This window comes from Eucyclogobius newberryi, unplaced genomic scaffold (genome assembly GCF_026437365.1).
Source record: "Eucyclogobius newberryi isolate DKJ021-1_F unplaced genomic scaffold, fEucNew1.0.hap1 SCAF_4, whole genome shotgun sequence".
Lineage (NCBI taxonomy): Eukaryota > Metazoa > Chordata > Actinopteri > Gobiiformes > Gobiidae > Eucyclogobius > Eucyclogobius newberryi.
The window spans coordinates 41,625,915-41,647,972 of record NW_027316056.1 but is presented as its reverse complement, the minus strand read 5'-3'; the positions used below and the strand labels follow the sequence as shown (position 1 = coordinate 41,647,972).

At 44.8% G+C, this 22,058-nt stretch overlaps 1 protein-coding gene across 2 annotated transcripts; it reads left to right on the top strand.

The window, feature by feature from the left end:
- The first annotated feature begins 1,398 nt into the window (after nt 1-1,398).
- Nucleotides 1,399-20,845, top strand: LOC140377876 (protein NLRC3-like). Of its 2 annotated transcripts, XM_072463483.1 has the most exons (12): nt 1,399-1,539; nt 2,397-2,527; nt 2,661-2,759; nt 4,234-4,306; nt 4,408-4,612; nt 4,699-6,484; nt 6,555-6,728; nt 8,666-8,839; nt 10,438-10,575; nt 10,683-10,856; nt 19,557-19,600; nt 20,168-20,845. In XM_072463483.1, exons 2-12 carry the CDS (start codon nt 2,412-2,414, stop codon nt 20,713-20,715), a joined length of 3,531 nt encoding a protein of 1,176 aa, XP_072319584.1. In that variant the 5' UTR covers nt 1,399-1,539; nt 2,397-2,411; the 3' UTR covers nt 20,716-20,845. The 2 variants fall into 2 exon arrangements, with proteins under 2 accessions (XP_072319584.1, XP_072319583.1); XM_072463482.1 differs by lacking the exons at nt 1,399-1,539; nt 2,397-2,527; nt 2,661-2,759; nt 4,234-4,306; nt 10,438-10,575 and having other exon boundaries at nt 4,441-4,612; nt 20,168-20,840.
- Nucleotides 20,846-22,058: the final 1,213 nt, after the last annotated feature.

Here is a 22,058-nt window from a genome sequence, read left to right as displayed (position 1 = left end):
ACCAGGACTAGACCCCAGGATTAAACCAGGTCCAAACCAGGTCTAAACCAGGTCTAAACCAGGTCTAAAGCAAATCTAAACCAGGACTAAACCCCAAAACTAAACCAGGACTAAACCAGATCTAAACCAGCTCTAAACCAGGACTAAACCAGCTCTAAACCAGGACTAAACCAGGACTAAATCAGGACTAAACCAGGACTAAAGCCAGTGTTGAATCTAATCAAACTAGTCAAACCTGAAGAGTCACAAGTCCCAGAGAAAAGGGTGCGGCTGAAGGAAGAGGCTTTTTGTCTTTGACTTTTATTTTGCGTCACTTTGACAAACTTCTCCTTTCCAGATTGACATCAGCAAAAATGATCCCACAAAATCCTAAACACGGTTTCACTTTTTTTAAAAAGAACTCAACAATATGTCATTTTACAAAACTCATCAGAATCAGAATCATGAAGAGTCCGATTAGGTTCATTAGATCTTCTGATATAATTACATAACAGTTTTTGATGAACAAAGTCAATGTGGGAAAAAAAGTCAAAAGTCATTTTCTAAAAAACAGTTTGAACTTTGAGTTTTAGTGCTGTTGTTTTTCTGAGCTCATTCATTGGTCACTGCAGCTCAGAAGCCTCAGTCCTGCTCTCAGGGACCAAAACTCTCACTGGTTTAGTTCACTTTGTGTTTGGTTCACACTTTACACTAAAGAATCTGGGACTGAAGAGCTGTGGATGTTCTAAAACCACTCTATATATTTAAACGTGACGACGTCTTCAACATGTCAGAAAAGCAAATCCATCAACACGTTTGTGGACTGTCCTGCTGGCTCTCTGTCTGTCAATCAAATCTGTTGTTTGCAGAATAATAAACAGGCCACAATCTGCAGTAGCTCTAGACACTGGTGAAGGAAGAGAAGGTCCAAATATGAGAAGATGAGCTCTGGAGAGGTGCTGATGGGGCGGAGGAGGGCTGCACCAGCTGAGAGCAAACTGGAGAGTCAGAGCGTCCAAACGTTAGGATCAACTCTCATCTGAAAATGTGTCTTAATAACTGACGTACGAGGAGGAGGAGAGACAGAGGAGGAAACCACAACTATGGAGACTTTTGCTCTTTCTTCAACCTTTCTTCAGTTTGGAGAAGCTTTCGGAGCAACACCAAAGAAACTAAACCATGAACTGATGTGAAAATGTTCTAAAATATGAGTCTTAACATGTTTTCAGCCAAAAGTGAAAACAAATACTCTGGAGTGGGTTAGGCGGCAGCACATATGCCACAGTGTTGTGAGTTTGAATCCCGGCTACGACAATTTGCTGCATGTCCTCCCTCCTCTCTCGTCCCCATTTCACCTGTCTAATAAAGCCTACAGGTCCTGTCATATTTGTGTCCTCAGCAGCAGCCTCCTGTCACTCACCTGTGTGAAGCCCCGCCCACCTGGACCACAGCCAATAGAGGAGCGGCTCTGACTCACTCCAGGAAGAACACACAAACAGGTTTCTTCCTTCAGCCGCACACTTTTCTCTGGGACACTTTGGACTCTTTGGATCCGCTCAGGTTTGACTAGTTTGATTAGATTCAACACTGGCTTTAGTCCTGGTTTAGTCCTGGTTTAGTCCTGGTTTAGTCCTGGTTTAGTCCTGGTTTAGTCCTGGTTTAGTCCTGGTTTAGACCTGGTTTAGTCCTGGTTTAGACCTGGTTTAGTCCTGGTTTAATCCTGTGTTTCGTCCATATTTTAGACGTAGTTTAGTTCTGATTTGGGACAGATTTAGTTTAGGTCTTGGTTTATTTCCTGGTTATTGGCCTTGTTATGTCATGAGTTTAATTATAACTTAAGATTGATTTTTACTAACAATTAATACATGTATTCTGAATTATTTATTCTTTCACATTTGTTAGTCATAGTTCTGTTTAGATTATTGACCTTTTTGTAGATTTTTCCTCCCTCATAATTGTCTGATTTCAGTTGTTTATCATTTCTCTGTAGAACTTGACTTGTGTCTGTAGGGGGGAGTGTAGGACTGATGATGTCACTTCCTCTAAACCCAAATAAATGCAGCTCAAATAAATGTTCCTGTTTTGGTCCTTTTGGTTCCCACTGAATTTCTGACTGGTTTTAGTTCAGTTTGAATCTCATATGTTACAGTTTGATGTGAATGTGTTTTCTTGAGGCTCCATGAGATGAAACACTTGACTAAAGTGCAGACTGCACAGAACAGGCTGATGGCTCATGTAGTGTGTGTTTATTTCAATATAAGGACAAGTAAACAACCTGTTCATTTGTTTGTCCTTTAGTTTGATGTGACAGATCAGCACACATGTACAACCAGAACAACAGAAATGTACACACTTATTTTAGACTTTAAACCATGTGATTAGTGGGCGGGGTTAAGCAGTGTGATGTCATTCTGTAGGACTCTGGACTGAGCATGGATCAGAGAGAGCACAGAGAGGACGCAGTACCTCCCACCACCAGCAGGGGAGAAGGGACAAGTGAAACCTCCATTGGACGAGATATGAACTTATTAAAGAAACATGATCCACAGTAAGTCAGACAAAATCATTAGATCTGATTATTGATGTGTGTTTATAGGACTGTTTTAGGAGTAACTGGAGTTAAGTCAAAGTCAAATGCTTTTAATCTTTTACATTTGATCTGTAATGTTTGTTTTTACCAGGATCCACCAGAAACATCCTCGGTCTGAACCTGGTCCCAGCTGTGAGTCCCTCAGGAGTCACATGTCTAAGAATGCACCAATGACCTTCAGGACAGAGCCGTGAGTCACATCTGTGTGTTATGGGATATAATAATGACATTATAGGTATTAAAGCACTGCTTGATATTATAAGATCTGGAAGTGAGCTGCAACTACCACATAATCACCTCCGAGACACTAAACATCTTTAGTAAATGTGAGTTAAGAGACGCTGCAGGTGAAGAGGACAGAAAAGAAGACTTTACACATCTCAGTTTGAAACTTCTTTTGTAGTTTACTTCCATAAATGTAAAAAAATTTAAATGTTTTTTATAAGGCATTTATGATTAAAAAGTGTCACATTTGAAACATTTTGATCTGGAAAAATGGTCAGAACCAAATTATTTGCTTCATTTTGTTTTTGTAAACATACAGAGGGAATTTTGGATTTCTGATTTACTGGATCTGTCTTAAAATGTGGTGTAAAAATTCAAATTTACTTAAATTCCTGGAGTCAAAACTTCAAAAAAAAAATCAAGCTTGGAATTAGATATCAACAAATCCTTGTGTACGATTCGTCAAAATCATGTTAAGTCCAAGTTTGTAAAGTTTGGTGTGTGTAGGTGCTACTTTAGGCTGATCTTTGTGTCTCTGTGGGAGAAAACATTTACAGAAAAGGTCTTTGAAGTTACAATGTTCCAGAGAAATCTATGAACTTGATTTAATGAAATAATAAAACATCTTTAGGTGCAGAGTGGGCAATGTTGTTATTGATCTTCTGTTGAGAGAGAAAAATGACCAAAAAAAACAATTTAAAGTCTGTAGTGAATTTTTTTGTAGTGTTTGGTTGAATATTTCAGAATATTTCAAGGACATAGAGTCAGACAAGTGGAGTTCCATGGTTATTGTGTTGGTGGGTGTGGTCAATGTCCAGAGAGGGGAGGAGCCACTGTGCAGCAGCCTCACAGCAGGAGGATACAGGCTGTTGCTCAGTCTGGTGCTTCTGGTCTGTTTGGACCTGTACCTTCTCCCTGAGGGCAGCAGGTGGAGCAGGTGTGGAGCTGGTGGTGTGGCTCATGCAGGAGGTTGTGCTCTCTCTTTAGACAGCGGCTGGTGTAGATGGGACTGATCTCTGGGAGAGAAGTCCAAGCTGTTTTTACCACACGTTGGAAAACCAAACTAAAAATCCATAGGTCAGATCAGAACTGATGGCACAGTTGTAAAAGTTCACCATCAGCGTTCTGGGGATGTTGGCGATCCTCAGTTTCTCTGGCTGTTCTAGTGTTTACTTCAACTATTTCAGTTTAGAGAGTAAATGTGTGATTCATCTAAATTGTCTTCTAAATCAGTGTTTTTAGTCAATAATTATTTTTCCACTGTTTATTAAATCCACCAGACTCGAGCACAAACCAGAATCTTCTGCAGAATTCCCCAGCTGTGAGTCCTTCAGGAGTGACCGGTCTATGGAACTTCCAATTGTTTTTGGATCAGAGATGTGAGTTTGTGGTGGTGGAAAAACAAATTAGATTGAAAAAAAATATAAATGTTAAATTAGTCTCTTTGACTCCAGAGGTCCAGAGGTCTCCAGTGGTCAGCACCATCAGACACAGTTGGACTCCATATTTAAGGTCTGTCATTCACTAAAGTTTGTAAATGTTCAGATGAATGATAACTTGTTTCACACAGATCTGACTCTGACTGCATTTGTGTTTATAATGTGTCTGTTCAGTTTCTGGAGAAGGACATCTTCACTTTTGTCCAGAAGGAGCTGAAGAAGCTCCATAAGGTTCTAAGTACGGATTACCCAGAATGCTTAGAGCCTCTGAAGGATGAGGATGAAGAGCAGAGGAGCAGCAGTGAGGCTGTTCTGAAGATCACACTGAACTTCCTGAGGAGGATGAAGCAGAAGGAGCTGGCTGAGTGTCTGTGGAGCAGTAGGACCATTTAACACATTTAACAAGGTGTTCACCTCATTTTATATTCTCTGAGACTCAGGGCTGTGTCTTTTGTCTTCATTCAGGGACTTATTCTGGAGTTTGTGGGCGTAAACTGAAGTGTAACCTGCAGCAGAAGTTTGAGTGTGTGTTTGAGGGCATCGCTAAAGCAGGAAACCCCACCCTTCTGAAGCAGATCTACACAGAGCTCTACATCACAGAGGGAGGGTCTTCAGAGGTCAACCAGGAACATGAGGTCAGACACATGGAAACAGCCTCCAGGAAACCAGGCCCAGCAGAGACAGCCATCACATGTGAAGACATCTTTAAAGGCCCAGCTGACACAGATGGACCAATCAGAACAGTGCTGACAAAGGGCGTGGCTGGCATCGGGAAAACAGTGCTCACTCAGAAGTTCAGTCTGGACTGGGCTGAAGGCAAAGCCAACCAGGACATACAGCTGCTGTTCCCGTTCACTTTCAGAGCACTCAATGTGCTGAAGGAGAGAAGCTTCAGCTTGGTGACACTTGTTCATCACTTCTTTAGTCAAACACAAGCAGAACTCTGCAGCTTTGAAGACCTCCAGGTGCTCTTCATCTTTGATGGTCTGGACGAGTGCAGACTTCCTCTGGACTTCACCAAAACCAAGGCCCTGACTGACCCCTCAGAGTCTGTCTCAGTGGACGTGCTGCTGGTAAACCTCATCAGGGGGAGCCTGCTTCCCTCCGCTCGCCTCTGGATAACCACACGACCCGCGGCAGCCAATCAGATCCCTGCTGAGTGTGTCTCCATGGTAACAGAGGTCAGAGGGTTCACTGACCCACAGAAGGAGCTGTACTTCAGGAAGAGGTTCAGCGACCAGGCCGACACAATCATCTCCCACATCAAGACGTCCAGAAGCCTCCACATCATGTGCCACATGCCAGTCTTCTGCTGGATCACTGCCACAGTCCTGGAGCATGTGTTGAAAAGCAGAGAGAGAGAAGAGCTGCCCAAGACCCTGACTCAGATGTATGTCCACTTCCTGGTGGTTCAGGCCAAAGTCAAGAACATCAAGTATGAAGGAGGATCAGAGACAGACCCACACTGGACTCCAGAGACCAGGAAGATGGTGGAGTCTCTGGGAAAACTGGCCTTTGAGCAGCTGCAGAAAGGAAACCTGATCTTCTACGAGAGTGACCTGAGCGAGTGTGGGCTGGACACTGCAGCGGCCTCAGTGTACTCTGGAGTGTTCACACAGGTCTTCAGAGAGGAGCCAGGCCTGTACCAGGACAAGGTCTACTGCTTCATCCATCTGAGTGTGCAGGAGTTTCTGGCTGCTCTTCACGTCCATCTGACCTTCATCAAAACTGGGATCAACCTGTTCTCAGAGAAAACACAGAAGTCCACAATATTCATTGTGAAAAGAAAACTAAAGCATCTTCACCAGACGGCTGTGGACCAGGCCTTACAGAGTCCAAATGGACACCTGGACTTGCTCCTTCGCTTCCTATTGGGTCTTTCACTGTCGACCAATCAGGGCCTTCTACAAGGTCTAGTGGCACAGACAGGAAGTAGCTCCCAGACCAATCAGAATACAGCTGAGTACATCAAGACGAAGCTGAGTGAGGATGTGTCTGCAGAGAGGAGCATCAACCTGCTCCACTGTCTGAATGAACTGAATGAGCGTTCTCTGGTGGAGCAGATCCAACAGTACCTGAGTTCAGGACGTCTTTCTGAAGGTGGACTGTCTCCTGCTCAGTGGTCAGCTCTGGCCTTCATCTTATTATCATCTGAAGAAGATCTGGACCAGTTTGAGCTGAAGAAATACTCTGCTTCAGAGGAGGCTCTCATGAGGCTGCTGCCAGTGGTCAAAGCCTCCAACAAAGCTCTGTGAGTAACCTTTGTTTAACAGAGAATGCTTTGATTCAACTTGAACATGAATAATGTTTTTTCTCTCCAGACTGAGCAGCTGTAACCTGTCAGAGAGAAGCTGTGAAGCTCTGTCCTCAGTCCTCAGCTCCCAGTCCTCTAGTCTGAGAGTCCTGGACCTCAGTCACAATAACTTGAAGGACTCAGGGCTGAAGATGTTGTCTGCTGGACTGAAGAGCCCTCACTGTAAACTGGAACAGCTCAGGTCAGAAACAAATACACTGGTTTTGGTTTTACTATGTATTTATATTATTGTAATATTATTTACTCTGTAGTAATATAATCTGGATTACTGTTTCATTTTTGAACCCAAAATAACCATTGATATCGACACACAAAATTTAAAGGAATAATATAGGATTTTTTGCCGATTTGAGAACTCAAGCGACTTTTAGTCCCTTTTTGAAAAGGAACACAACAGCCTCACTGCTACATGTGCGTTTGTTTATTAGTGCAACGGATCGCATCATCTCTCGTCTCAGCAGATTTGCGTCTCTTCTGAACTCGAACACAGTCTTCCTCTGCCGTCCTTCAGCCTGTACTCTGAAGGATCTCACTAAACACACACCGGCATATCAACCACACATGCACAGCCAGGGAAACATGCTGCTATGCTGGGAAGAGGCTGCAGGTGTGCGTTAGGATGAAAGGGATGATTGATATGTGGAAGGACTAATCGACCGTCCTCGCCACGAGCAAATGAGACTCAGATTTGGGGCCAAAAAAGCCTCCATAATTCCTTTAAGTAATGATAAATAGCCTTTTTTTATATTTAATGTTAATGTTATGGACATTTGCAAGAATGAATACATTTTGTAGGTTAACACAGGAATCTACATTTACAACTGTATTTGAAGATTTTCAAATCTTGTTTAAGACTAATGCATGAATTAAAAATATTTCCTTTTTCTCTGCATCATCTCGATTCTCCTGAAATCATTCCTCTTTTCTCTCAAGCTGCAGGTTTAGTACGACTGTGATCTTTACAACATTGACAAACAGATTTATCTTAAAATATAACACGCTTTCACAAACCTCTCTTCCACGTAACATGCAGAAGCTATTTTTAAATGGAGATGTTCATCACAAATTCACTCTAAGAGGAACTCATAAACTATATGAACCACAGTAAGAAACACTTTAAAATCCATGTGTGTTTCAGTCTCGGGGGGTTTACTTTGTGGAATGGGTTAACTGAGGAAATTAAAAAAGGTTTAAATTGAATACTGCTTAATGGACTTTTTCAAGAAGAGGCAATAAAAAAAGTACTGGGAGGAGAGCGAGTGATGCCTTCTACAGTGAGTGTGTAGATGAGGAGAGGAGGAGAGGAGGAGGTAAGAGGAGGGGAGGAGGAGGAGAGGTTATTGAGAGTTCAGGCCTGTCCTTGTCTTGTGTCATTGTATGTTGTTGTATGTTGTTGTAAATTGTAGGTATTGTACAATACTATTGCTGTAATAATCTGTGAGTGGATTTGTGAGAGTTGGACTTCTAAAAAGTGAAAGCTTCCACCATCCCCCTTTTCAAACCAGACAGTTTCTCTGTATGTGTAAGTGCTGGAAGAATGTGTTGTAAACTATGTCATATGCAGGTTTGAAATAACTCAAACTAACTAAAGGCCAACGCACACCAGGACGCTCTGCTGTGTGGCAAAATGGGCACCTCCATTACTTACCATGAGCGTGCACACACTGGGCACACCCCGTGCTAAGATTGGAAGTTGTTGAATTCCGATGTCTTCAATAAATACAGATAGATCTTTAATCTGAGACTGACTGAAGCAATGCTAATAACGTGGAAGAGAAGGACGAGAGCCACAGCAGCTGCAGAGAGAGCTCCAGCTCCTCTCCTGCTCTCTCCGTGCACAGAAAACTCTCATCTCTCACTAAAGTTATAACTAACCTGCTCAATCCACCGTCTTCCTCAACTTCTTTTTCATTGTACATTAAACTCATATTCAATGAGCCCCAGAGTTGTTTAAAGTCTTTTTAAGAGCTGTGACGCGGGCGAACTGTGTGTGTTGACATGTGTGCTTTAATGCACCAGACATGGGTGTGCGGTGGCCTTAAGAGATTGTACTCTCAATGGGACTTTCCTCGTTAAATAAAAGTTAAATCAATAAAGTGAACATGTGTCCTCTTCCAGACTGAGCAGCTGTGACCTGTCAGAGAGAAGCTGTGAAGCTCTGTCTTCAGTCCTCAGCTCCCAGTCCTCTAGTCTGATAGTCCTGGACCTCAGTGACAATGACTTGAAGGACTCAGGCCTGAAGATGTTGTCTTCTGGACTGAAGAGTCCTCACTGTAAACTGGAACAGCTCAGGTCAGAAACACATACACTGGTTTGTACAATGTACTTATATTATTTTAATACTATTTACTATGTACTAATATATTCTGGATTACTGTTTCTAGACATTTTTCAACCCAAAATAACAAAAAATGGGTTAGGGTTGGTAATAATTATATATATATTTTTTAATGTTTAATGTTTCATTTGCGAGAATGAATACATATTGTATCTACATTTACAACTGTATTTGAAGATTTTAAAATCTTCTTTAAAACTAATGCATGAATTCTAAATATTTTCTCTGCATCATCTCGATTCTCTCTGAAATCATTCCTCTTTTCTTTCGAGCTGCAGGTTTAGAATCGTGTAGAAAAACAAAGTCATGTTTAATCGCAGGGCGTTCCACGCGTGGAATGTTGGACTTTTTATTTATTTATTCTGTTTTGTCCACATTTATAAAAGGGACTCAAGCTGCTTGATATGCTGTTTTTAAAAATAAAGCTGTAATTCACTTATTTTCAGTCAAATCAATCATTCTGAGAAGAATCAGGCTCAGTTTTTACAAAGTAAAAAATTACCTTAAAATTAAATGAAAAATTAATTGGACTTTTATATGGATTCTGCCTGGATATTTTTGCTTTAGTACGAGTCCCTTAAACACATTTTTAGTGAAAGTATCTTCAGCTTTTATAAGAGAGATGCTCATTTTAGAGTGAATCAGCCGATCCTCCAGAAACCAGCTTTACTCATTTATATACAAAGAAAATCTAGGCGGAATTAAAAATTAGAATTCCTCTGTCCAGAGCTTGTTTCTACTTATAATTAGAGTAAAACAGACATCAGTCTAAAACAAGAATGAGCTTTTTCCCGTGAGGGTACGCTGGTGACTGAAGCCTGTCCCAGTGACTTTAAACTCATATTTACACATTTTCACATACATTGTTTTTAGCAGTTATAATAGATATTAGTGGTCTACAAATCATCAAAATGTTTTATGATCATAGAGGAACAAAATTTGTAATAAAACAGTTTGGCACAGTTGGCACATATTTGGATCACTTGTTCTGAATATACTTTTTGATACAAAAAGGTCAACAGCACCAAAATGCCTGAAACTTGACACAAAATGTACAGTGAACAGCATACGCACACATACGTATGTCCTGCTCAGGACCATTACAAATTGACAATATTCAGGAGAGACTAAAACAATGATGTGTTTTGTATGTTTGGGCTTCTGTAGTGTAAGTTCTGAAGTCCTGACCGTGTTTACATGCACTGTATGCACATCTGCAGAAACTAGAAGGCCTAAGCTTTCTAATGATGCATCACACTCACATGTGGGCTGTAAGATCCTCTTTTAATAAGCAATGCCATTTGGGTCCAACCATTGTCCACAGGGAGAAATAGGCGGATGGTAACAGGTCATACTCATATTCAATTTGCCCCAAAGTTTTTTAAAGCCTTTTTAAAAGCTGTGACGCGGGCGAACTGTGTGTGTTGACTCGTGTGCTCTAAAGCACCAGACATGGGTGTGCGGTGGCCTTAAGAGATTGTACTCTCAATGGGACTTTCCTGGTTAAATAAAGGTTACATGAAATAAAAAGTGCCCATGTGTCCTCTTCCAGGCTGAGCAGCTGTAACCTGTCAGAGAGAAGCTGTGAAGCTCTGTCCTCAGTCCTCAGCTCCCAGTCCTCTAGTCTGAGAGTCCTGGACCTCAGTCACAACGACTTGAAGGACTCAGGGCTGAAGATGTTGCAGCTCAGGTGAGTAACAACCTGAAAGTGACATAAAGATAGAGGATTTGTTAAACGTGTCATTTGGGTTTAATGTTACTAATTCATTGACTGATTAGAACAACATGTGTCCTCAGACTGTCAGGTTGTCTGGTCTCAGAGGAAGGCTGTTCTTCTCTGACCTCAGCTCTGAGGTCCAACCCCTCCCATCTGAGGGAACTGGATCTGGGCTACAACCATCCAGGAGACACAGGAGTAAAGCTCCTGTCTGCTCTACAGGAGGACCCCCACTGCACACTGGACACTCTCAGGTATGGACCTGTTCTCACTGAGATTTATAACACCTGAGAGTGCTTTTTACAGGTTGATATCAGGTAAAAGTGTGTTCACTATGGTATCCTAGATAGCAAAAAGACGTTGAATTAACGTTGATGTTACATCAGGGTTTCGGTTGAATCCACGTTGATATCTGACATTGAATCAGCCACATTTTGCTCGTGTTGATCAGCATTGAAATAGCGTAGATATTAACACATATCTGTACATTGAAACAACGTCAGATAAACTATAATTTTCAACGTTCAATCAAAGTTGAATGAACGTTAAAAAAAATTACATAGAATTATTATTTTCTTATCCATCGAATCTAGTGAAATATTTTTCATTCGATGTAAAAAAATATATGTAAAAAACAAATTAAATTTGATGTAAAAATAAATATCTTGTCAAAAATATAATTTAATTTGATGTAAAAAAATAATAATTCAATGTGACATTTTTTAAAATTCGATTTAAAAAAAGGTCCATGCTTGGTTAGGCTGCAGGTTGTCTTCATATGAGGTCCATGCTTGGTTAGGCTGCACGTTGTCATCATATGAGGTCCATGCTTTGTTAGGCTGCATGTTGTCTTCATATGAGGTCCATGCTTGGTTAGGCTGCACGTTGTCTTCATATGAGGTCCATGCTTGGTTAGGCTGCACGTTGTCTTCATATGAGGTCCATGCTTGGTTAGGCTGCACGTTGTCTTCATATGAGGTCCATGCTTGGTTAGGCTGCACGTTGTCATCATATGAGGTCCATGCTTGGTTGGGCTGCACGTTGTCTTCATATGAGGTCCATGCTTGGTTAGGCTGTCCGTTGTCTTCATATGAGGTCCATGCTTGGTTAGGCTGCACGTTGTCTTCATATGAGGTCCATGCTTGGTTAGGCTGCACGTTGTCATCGTATGAGGTCCATGCTTGGTTAGGCTGCACGTTGTCTTCATATGAGGTCAATGCTTGGTTAGGCTGCACGTTGTCTTCATATGAGGTCCATGCTTGGTTAGGCTGCAGGTTGTCATCATATGAGGTCCATGCTTGGTTAGGCTGCATGTTGTCTTCATATGAGGTCCATGCTTGGTTAGGCTGCACGTTGTCTTCAAATGAGGTCCATGCTTGGTTAGGCTGCACGTTGTCTTCATATGAGGTCCATGCTTGGTTAGGCTGCACGTTGTCTTCATATGAGGTCCATGCTTGGTTAGGCTGCACGTTGTCTTCATATGAGGTCCATGCTTGGTTAGCTTGCATGTTGTCTTCATATGAGGTCCATGCTTGGTTAGGCTGCACGTTGTCTTCATATGAGGTCCATGCTTGGTTAGGCTGCATGTTGTCTTCATATGAGGTCCATGCTTGGTTAGGCTGCATGTTGTCTTCATATGAGGTCCATGCTTGGTTAGGCAGCACGTTGTCTTCATATGAGGTCCATGCTTGGTTAGGCTGCACGTTGTCTTCATATGAGGTCCATGCTTGGTTAGGCTGCACGTTGTCATCATATGAGGTCCATGCTTGGTTAGGCTGCACGTTGTCTTCATATGAGGTCCATGCTTGGTTAGGCTGCACGTTGTCATCATATGAGGTCCATGCTTGGTTAGGCTGCACGTTGTCTTCATATGAGGTCCATGCTTGCTTAGGCTGCACGTTGTCTTCATATGAGGTCCATGCTTGGTTAGGCTGCACGTTCTCTTCATATGAGGTCCATGCTTGGTTAGGTTGCAGGTTGTCTTCATATGAGGTCCATGTTAGGTTAGGCTGCATGTTGTCCTCATATGAGGTCCATGCTTGGTTAGGCTGCATGTTGTCTTCATATGAGGTCCATGCTTGGTTAGGCTGCACGTTGTCTTCATATGAGGTCCATGCTTGTTTAGGGTGCACGTTGTCTTCATATGAGGTCCATGCTTGGTTAGGCTGTCCGTTGTCTTCATATGAGGTCCATGCTTGGTTAGGGTGCACGTTGTCTTCATATGAGGTCCATGCTTGGTTAGGCTGCACATTGTCTTCATATGAGGTCCATGCTTGGTTAGGCTGCATGTTGTCTTCATATGAGGTCCATGCTTGGTTAGGCTGCACGTTCTCTTCATATGAGGTCCATGCTTGGTTAGGCTGCACGTTGTCATCATATGAGGTCCATGCTTGGTTAGGCTGCACGTTGTCTTCATATGAGGTCCATGCTTGGTTAGGCTGCACGTTGTCTTCATATGAGGTCCATGCTTGGTTAGGCTGCACGTTGTCTTCATATGAGGTCCATGCTTGGTTAGGCTGCATGTTGTCATCATATGAGGTCCATGCTTGGTTAGGCTGCACGTTGTCTTCATATGAGGTCCATTCTTGGTTAGGCTGCACATTGTCTTCATATGAGGTCCATGCTTGGTTAGGCTGCACGTTCTCTTCATATGAGGTCCATGCTTGGTTAGGCTGCATGTTGTCTTCATATGAGGTCCATGCTTGGTTAGGCTGCACGTTGTCTTCATATGAGGTCCATGCTTGGTTAGGCTGCACGTTCTCTTCATATGAGGTCCATGCTTGGTTAGGCTGCACGTTGTCTTCATATGAGGTCCATGCTTGGTTAGGCTGCACGTTGTCTTCATATGAGGTCCATGCTTGGTTAGGCTGCACGTTGTCTTCATATGAGGTCCATGCTTGGTTAGGCTGCACGTTGTCTTCATATGAGGTCCATGCTTGGTTAGGCTGCACGTTGTCTTCATATGAGGTCCATGCTTGGTTAGGCTGCACGTTGTCTTCATATGAGGTCCATGCCACATCACTGTTTTCTGACCTTACGTCTTTTACTCCAATCGGACATGATAAAGTGGAGGCTGAGGTTGTCATGGTAACTGTACAGTAATTCTTTGATTGTCTTTAGTTTGGTGAATGGTCTTTGTCCAAATCAGTTGTAGCCCGGCCTGAAAGTGGAAGAAAGTTAAATTAGTAATATAACAAAATGTATTTAATTGACCATAAAACATAATTACCCACTAAATAAACTAAAAAAACAGAAGCATCATAAGTTTGGCAGAATAATGAGAAAACATAAAATAAATAATACAAAGCAGAAGTTGAACAGCTGCAGAGCTCAAGAAACAAGCAACACAAAAGTTTGACCTTGTAACTTGCAGGTCGTTTGTTTGCTGTTGTATGAATGGATTTAAGTGAGAACAGCATAAAAGTGAATCATATTGATGAGAAAAATAACATGTTTGTTTTAAAGCCACATTAAGCAATCGTTACATTTCCATTATTTGGTCTTCACTTTAGGCAGTTCATACATTTTCAAAAGGAAACATTTTGCCAAATCAACTAGAGAACTTCCAATAATAACATATAAATGGCAAAATACATCACAGGATTGTTTTTTCTATCTGTTATTCATTTTATTTCATTTCATTTAATTTCACTTCATTTATTTATACAGGGAAACCCAATGAGAAAAGTTGTTAAAACACAACACAAAATACACAACACACATAGAATACTAAAACACAAATAAACCAATCAATACAATTAATCAATAAATGAAAACACATTTAAACATAGAATCTGAGACACAGTTACATAAAACAAGTGCATTGACCCTGAGGATAGTCCTTGACCAGAGCTTTATAAATCATTAAAAGGCATAAAATGATTTAATTAAAAAAGTCTCAGTGTTTTGTTGATGAAAGCCTTTTTTCCTGTCTCTGTGTTGACACGATGTGATTGTGAGATAAACATGTCCTGAACCTTAAACAGTGAAAACTTGAACTAATGTGCAACAAACTGGATAAATAATCAGGCAAAATGCCAAAAAGAGCCTAAAACACAAACAAAAGACAGAACTGTTCTCGTCTGTAATGAACCTCAGAGCTGAACCTTAGAGCTGAACCTCAGAGCTGAACCTCAGAGCTGAACCTCAGAGCTGAACCTCAGAGCTGAACCTCAGAGCTGAACCTCAGAGCTGAACCTTAGAGCTGAACCTCAGAGCTGAACCTCAGAGCTGAACCTCAGAACTGAACCTTAGAGCTGAACCTTAGAGCTGAACCTCAGAGCTGAACCTCAGAGCTGAACCTCAGAGCTGAACCTTAGAGCTGAACTTCAGAGCTGAACCTTAGAGCTGAACCTTAGAGCTGAACCTCAGAGCTGAACCTTAGAGCTGAACCTCAGAGCTGAACCTCAGAGCTGAACCTCAGAGCTGAACCTCAGAGCTGAACCTTAGAGCTGAACTTCAGAGCTGAACCTTAGAGCTGAACCTCAGAGCTGAACCTCAGAGCTGAACCTCAGAGCTGAACCTCAGAGCTGAACCTCAGAGCTGAACCTCAGAGCGGAACCTCAGAGCTGAACCTCAGAGCTGAACCTCAGAGCGGAACCTTAGAGCTGAACCTCAGAGCTGAACCTCAGAGCTGAACCTCAGAGCTGAACCTCAGAGCTGAACCTCAGAGCTGAACCTCAGAGCTGAACCTCAGAGCTGAACCTCAGAGTTGAGAGGTTTTAACACTGCTGCTGTAGAATGCATATATATAATATCACTATAATCTAGAAGTGAAAGAAATGTTTCCTGGATTCACTGTTTTCTACCAGCATCTGGTACTCGTACTTTCAGAAAACAATCAAGTTATGGAAAATCATGAAAACCATATTTGTTTGGAGTATTTGTAGATTGTATGGATCTGGAAAGTACACAGGAGCGCGGTGCTTCACCTGCCACACGCCTCAGGTCCTAAAGGACACGTGATGTTTCAAATAAGATTGTTTTCTGCAGATTGCAGACAAAAAGAGTGAGTTCTGAGTTTACAAGATCCAAGTGTTTTATGTCCCAAAGAGCAAGTTTCCTCTCTGACTGCTGTTCTTCTCGTCCTTCTCCAAGTGTTCATTCGTGCTCGTCGGCCACAGAGCAGAGATCTGTCTATTCTCACGGGAAAAGTGCAAAAAGCCTGTGTTTTCAGCCGCGCCGGATCTGTGCCTCACAGCCTCATGTTCTGGGTCACAGCGGAAGCCGGAGTTTTAAACCAGCTCGAGGCTCGCGCAGTGAAGCGGTTTTCAGTCAAAACACATACATTTGGACGTTTGGAGTGACACTACACGCCTGTCACTCATTATGAAACATCAGAAGGAAGACCAGCTCTGACTTGAATTAACACATTTTTCTATTTCAAAGTCAAAGCGTCAAAGCAGAAACAGTGAAGCTGATTCAGACGTCTGCTTAAGTAAAGGTTCTATGAGCTGTTCTCTGTGCCAGACGTTACCATGGACACCGCTCCCCGTGAGGCCCCTGAGGGTCATCACACCGCTCCCCGTGAGGCCCCTGAGGGTCATTACACTGCTCCTCGTGAGGCAGGTCGGCCCCTGAGGGTCATCACACTGCTCCCCGTGAGGCCCCTGAGGGTCATCACACCGCTCCCCGTGAGGCCCCTGAGGGTCATCACACCGCTCCCCGTGAGGCCCCTGAGGGTCATCACACTGCTCCTCGTGAGGCAGGTCGGCCCCTGAGGGTCATCACACCGCTCCTCATGAGGCAGGTCGGCCCCTGAGGGTCATCACACCGCTCCTCATGAGGCAGGTCGGCCCCTGAGGGTCATCACACCGCTCCCCGTGAGGCCCCTGAGGGTCATCACACCGCTCCCCGTGAGGCCCCTGAGGGTCATCACACTGCTCCCCATGAGGCAGGTCGGCCCCTGAGGGTCATCACACCGCTCCTCATGAGGCAGGTCGGCCCCTGAGGGTAATCACACCGCTCCCCGTGAGGCCCCTGAGGGTCATCACACCGCTCCCCGTGAGGCCCCTGAGGGTCAACACACTGCTCCCCGTGAGGCAGGTCGGCCCCTGAGGGTCATCACACCGCTCCCCGTGAGGCAGGTCGGCCCCTGAGGGTCATCACACCGCTCCTCGTGAGGCAAGTCGGCCCCTGAGGGTCATCACACTGCTCCTCGTGAGGCAGGTCGGCCCCTGAGGGTCACCACACTGCTCCCTGTGAGGCAGGTCGGCCCCTGAGGGTCATCACACTGCTCCCCGTGAGGCAGGTTGGCCCCTGAGGGTCATCACACTGCTCCTCATGAGGCAGGTCGGCCCCTGAGGGTCATCATACAGCTCCCCGTGAGGCAGGTCGGCCCCTGAGGGTCATCACACCGCTCCCCGTGAGGCAGGTCGGCCCCTGAGGGTCATCACACCGCTCCTCGTGAGGCAAGTCGGCCCCTGAGGGTCATCACACTGCTCCTCGTGAGGCAGGTCGGCCCCTGAGGGTCACCACACTGCTCCCTGTGAGGCAGGTCGGCCCCTGAGGGTCATCACACTGCTCCCCGTGAGGCAGGTTGGCCCCTGAGGGTCATCACACTGCTCCTCATGAGGCAGGTCGGCCCCTGAGGGTCATCATACAGCTCCCCGTGAGGCAGGTCGGCCCCTGAGGGTCACCACACTGCTCCCCGTGAGGCAGGTCGGCCCCTGAGGGTCACCACACCTCTCCCCGTGAGGCCCCAGTGCTCCATGATATAATGAGGTGGTCAACACCTCCTTAACTGGAGGCAGGTGTGACGGGGCCAATGCGTGAAAAGTTTAATATGAAATGTGGGGACCAGAGAGGATCTACTTTAAGTAAAGGATGAACCAGACGCTGCTGTGATCTGGCCTTGGTCCGTGGTGAGGATTAAGTTCTGAGAAGAAGTGCCACTTGAAAACCTGTCGCAAGATCCAGGAAGATTACAAAGAGGCTCAGAATAGATTTAGCTTGAACAAGTCAAACGTGTTTGAACTACAACTGTGAACTTGCTTCTTTTAGGGGAAGACTAAGCGTCACTGCGGGCCCCGTGGGTCACTGTGGGCCCCGTGTGTCACTGTGGGCCCCGTGGGTCATTGTGGGCCCCATGGGTCACTCTGGGCCCCGTGAGTCACTGTGGGTCCCGTGGGTCACTGTGGGTCCCGTGGGTCACTGTGGGCCCCGTGGGTCACTGTGGGCCCCGTGGGTCAATGTGGGCCCCGTGGGTCAATGTGGGCCCCGTGGGTCACTGTGGGTCACTAGGTCACTGCGGGCCTTTTGGGTCACTGCGGGCCTTTTGGGTCACTGTGGGCCCCGTGGGTCACTGTGGGCCCCGTGGGTCACTGTGGGCCCCGTGGGTCAATGTGGGCCCCGTGGGTCACTGTGGGTCCCATGGGTCACTGTGGGCCCCGTGGGTCACTGTGGGCCCCGTGGGTCACTGTGGGTCCCGTGGGTCACTGGGTCAGGTGGGCCCCATGGGTCACTGTGGGCCCTGTGGGTCAATATGGGCCCCGTGGCTCACTGGGTCACTGTGGGCCCTGTGGGTCACTGTAGGTCCCGAAGGTCACTATGAGCCCCATGGGTCACTGTGGGCCCCGTAGATAACTGTGGGTCACTAGGTCACTGCGGGCTTTTTGGATCACTGTGGGCCCCGTGGGTCAATCTGGGCCCAGTGTGTCTCTGTGGGCCCAGAAGGGTCACTGTGGGTCAATGTGGGTCATTGCGTCACTTTGGGGCCTCTGGATCACTGTGGGCCCCAAGGGTCTCTTTGGGCTCCTCGGGACACTGTGGGTCTTTGGGTCATATGGGCTCCGCTGGTCACTGTGGGTCCCGTGGGTCACTGGGTAATGTGGGTCTTGTGGGCCCCGTGGGTCAATATGGTCCCCTTGGTTCACTGGGTCACTGCTGGCCCTGTGGGTCTATGCAGGTCCAAAGGGTCACTATGGGCCCCATGGGTCACACTGGGTCACTGTGAGCCCCGTGGGTCAATCTGGGCCCAGTGTGTCTCTGTGGGCCCAGAAGGGTCACTGTGGGTCAATGTGGGTCATTGCGTCACTTTGGGGCCTCTGGGTCACTGTGGGCCCAAAGGGTCTCTCTGGGCTCCTTGGGACACTATGTGTCATTTGGGCTCCGTTGGTCACTGTGGGTCACTGTGGGTCCCGTGGGTCACAGGGTAATGTGGGTCACTGTGGGCCCCGTGGGTCAATATGGTCCCCGTGGTTCACTGGGTCACTGCTGGCCCTGTGGGTCTATGTAGGTCCCAAGGGTCACTATGGGCCCCATGGGTCACTGTGGGTCACTGTGGGCCCCGTGGATAACCGTGGGTCATTGGGTCACTGCAGGCCTTGTGGGTCACTGTGGGCCCCGTTGGTCAACCTGGGCCCAGTGGGTCTCTGTAGGCCCAGAAGGGTCACTGTGGGTCAATGTGGGCCCCGTGGGTCACTCTGGGCCCTCTGGGTCACTGTGGCCCCCGTAAGTCACTGTGGGTCCCGTGTGTCGCTCTGGTCCTTGTGGGTCATCCTGGGTCCCGTGGGTCACTGTGGGCCCCATGGAGCACTGTGGGCCCCATGGTTCACTGCGTCACTCTGGGCCCTCTGGGTCACTCTGGGCCCTGTTGGTCACTCTGGGTCCCGTGGGTCATTGTGGGTCCCGTCGGTCACTGTGTCATGTGGGCCCTGTGGCTCACTCTGGGCCCCATGGGTCACTGTGGGTCACTGTAATAAAAAGAGACTGAATATGTATTTGTTTTTTCCTCTGTTAAAAGTGATTTGCAGATGATTTGCCTCTTTGTTTGAAACAGGACATTTGTCAGACTAAAACATCAAAGTCACACTTACAGATCTAAATGATGTCTCCACATTGAAGGGCGTGTACCACAGGTTGAGAACCTCTGTCAGCTTCTACAGAACAAACCTTTCATCTCACATGAAGTGAAAATCCTCTGTGAAAAACACTGATGTGTGTGTTTCTTTCAGACTGAGGCCCAAAGGAGAACGATGGATGAATCCCATCTGGAGATGTAAGTCTGACTTAAGTCATTTCACACTGGTTAGTTTTAGGATGTTATTTCTGACACAAACAGCACTTTAATACTACACATGATTCTTATGATTGAACAGACTTTACTGTTGTTTTCTCATTGGCTCTCTCTCTTCTGTGGGCGTGGCCTCAGACTGTGTCCATCACTGAACACAGAGTTATTAAGACACTGACACAGACACAGCTGTTTGACTCAGCACAGGACTGTCTACACACAAGCACAAGTGACTGTGGATTCATATAGAGACATTTGAAAGGAGAAAGTGTGTGTCATGAAGCACTGAGGAGTGAAGCAATGTGTGTAGTGACCTCACACTGAGCTTTACTTTGTCCACTGCACCAACAAACTACTGACAATTCAACTCTTACACTCGACATGTCATGAAACACACTGGATTGGTGCAACTAATAAATATAGAAATGAGAATCATAATTAAATCCTGTACATTTGAAGAGTAAATAGAGTCAAATCCTGATAAAGTGTGTGTCCACATGTTGAGACGCACAGGGGACTAACTGCTGCTGTGTTGTGTCTTCTCTCCATCAGATTTCTGTGATCTCACTCTGGATCCAAACACAGCTCACAGAGAACTCAAACTGTCTGACAACAACAAGAAGGTGACACATGTGAGAGAGGAGCAGCTGTATCCACATCATCAGGACAGATTTGATGACTGTCCTCAGCTTCTGTGTGACACTGGTCTGACTGGTCGCTGTTACTGGGAGGTCCAGTGGAGTGGAAGTGTTTCTACATCAGTGTCTTACAGAGGAATCAGAAGGAAAGGAAACAGTTATGACAGTTTGTTTGGATGGAATGATCAGTCCTGGAGTCTGTTCTGTTCTAAAAATGGTTTCTCTGTTCATCATAATAAAGAACTCACCTCCGTCCCTCAGTCCTGGTCCTCCTCTTGTGGGACAGTAGCAGTGTTTGTGGACTGTCCTGCTGGCTCTCTGTCCTTCTACACAGTCTCCTCTGAGCGACTGATCCTCCTCCACACCTTCAACACCACATTCACTCACTCTCTGGTCCCTGGGTTTAGGGTCTGCTCTTGTGACTCCTCAGTGTCTCTGTGCGCTCCGACAGACTCGCTCTAATGTGTGTGAAATAAAACAAATCTGTACAAACTTCAGACATTTATTTGAGAAGAAAACAAACTTCAGACATCGGCCTCACACAAGTGTCTGTTTTGAACAAATCACTGTTTGAATCAAATATGATCTTTACAAAATAATAAAGCACAATATTCTGTGAGTGAAGAGTTTTTTTTGTTCACATCTGATACAAACATTGAAAACACATTTGTATTGATCCTATTATTCATTTCCTCATGTTTGTTTTTAGACTCTTTTATGTCATTTGTTCATTATTACCCACATTAGCAAAGTATTTGTTGAATTCATTTGCTGTGTCTTTTGAGTTTCTGATCACTATGAGATCCTTCTAAAATAACTTTGAATATCTTGTTTGTTGATGTTTATATTAAATGATTTATCACTTTCCATGTCTTTTGCATATTGTGTCTCTGTTGTTCAAGTCACTTATGATAATATTCATTCTCACTGTTTCTAATTATACTTATTAGTTGAGTTTTGTGTTTTTTACATCTATTTTCTGCCTCTTTTGTTCTCTGCGTTACAAGTTCTTTATATAGTACTTTTTCTTCTTTTCACATGTGTTTTCTATTCCTTTGGTTTTCCAGGGCTTTGTTTTATAAATCTCCTTTATCTTGATTTGTTGCAGGACAGTTGTTATGATGCAGCTCAATAAATCTGTGCAGGAAAGCATCATGTGCCACATCCACGTCTGTAGTTGAGTCACTTTCACTCCATCTTTGAGCACAAAGATCCTTCTGGAATGTTTCCATGTTTTCTGCCTTCTAAGTTTAGAGTGAGTCTATGTCTGATTTCTCTTCCTAAAGACATTTTGAAACACTGTAAATACGGGCAGGTGGTCACTTCTATCACAAATGAACAGAGCCCTCCAAATGTTTCCTTCTGTTCTGTCAGTAAAAGTATGATCTATCAGTGTTGGCGTTTGCCTTGTTATCGGGCTTCTCTTATTGACATGGAATTGATCAAATCTGAGCTTGTTTTCAGTTGAAGTGGATTTACCAAGTCTAGATTAAAGTCTCCACCTGCTATTTGGACTTTGTCTGTTCCCGTCTTATTCAACATTTCTTCCATTTTCTCTTTAAAGGTGGTCACATTTGTTCCCGGTGGTCGACACACACAACTAAGCATTACATGTTTTAAACTTCACTTTCCACCGTGACACTTTCCAAAACATGATCAATAATGTGTGACGTCTGTTTTGCAGTCGTACTTCTTAATGTTTGATCCGTACACGAGGCCACTATTGTTCCTATTTGTTGTCTAAAAGTCAGAACTTGGAGATTGACTTGTGCCACTTTGTGCTTCTGAAGCCACGTCTGTGATAC

Excerpts from the sequence above, each read along its gene's own strand:
- LOC140377876 (XM_072463483.1), top strand. The coding sequence starts at position 2,412 with ATGGATCAGAGAGAGCACAGAGAGGACGCAGTACCTCCCACCACCAGC. Across the intron at positions 2,528-2,660 it reads TTAAAGAAACATGATCCACA|GATCCACCAGAAACATCCTC; the intron begins GTAAGTCAGACA and ends TGTTTTTACCAG. Across the intron at positions 6,485-6,554 it reads AAAGCCTCCAACAAAGCTCT|ACTGAGCAGCTGTAACCTGT; the intron begins GTGAGTAACCTT and ends TTTTCTCTCCAG.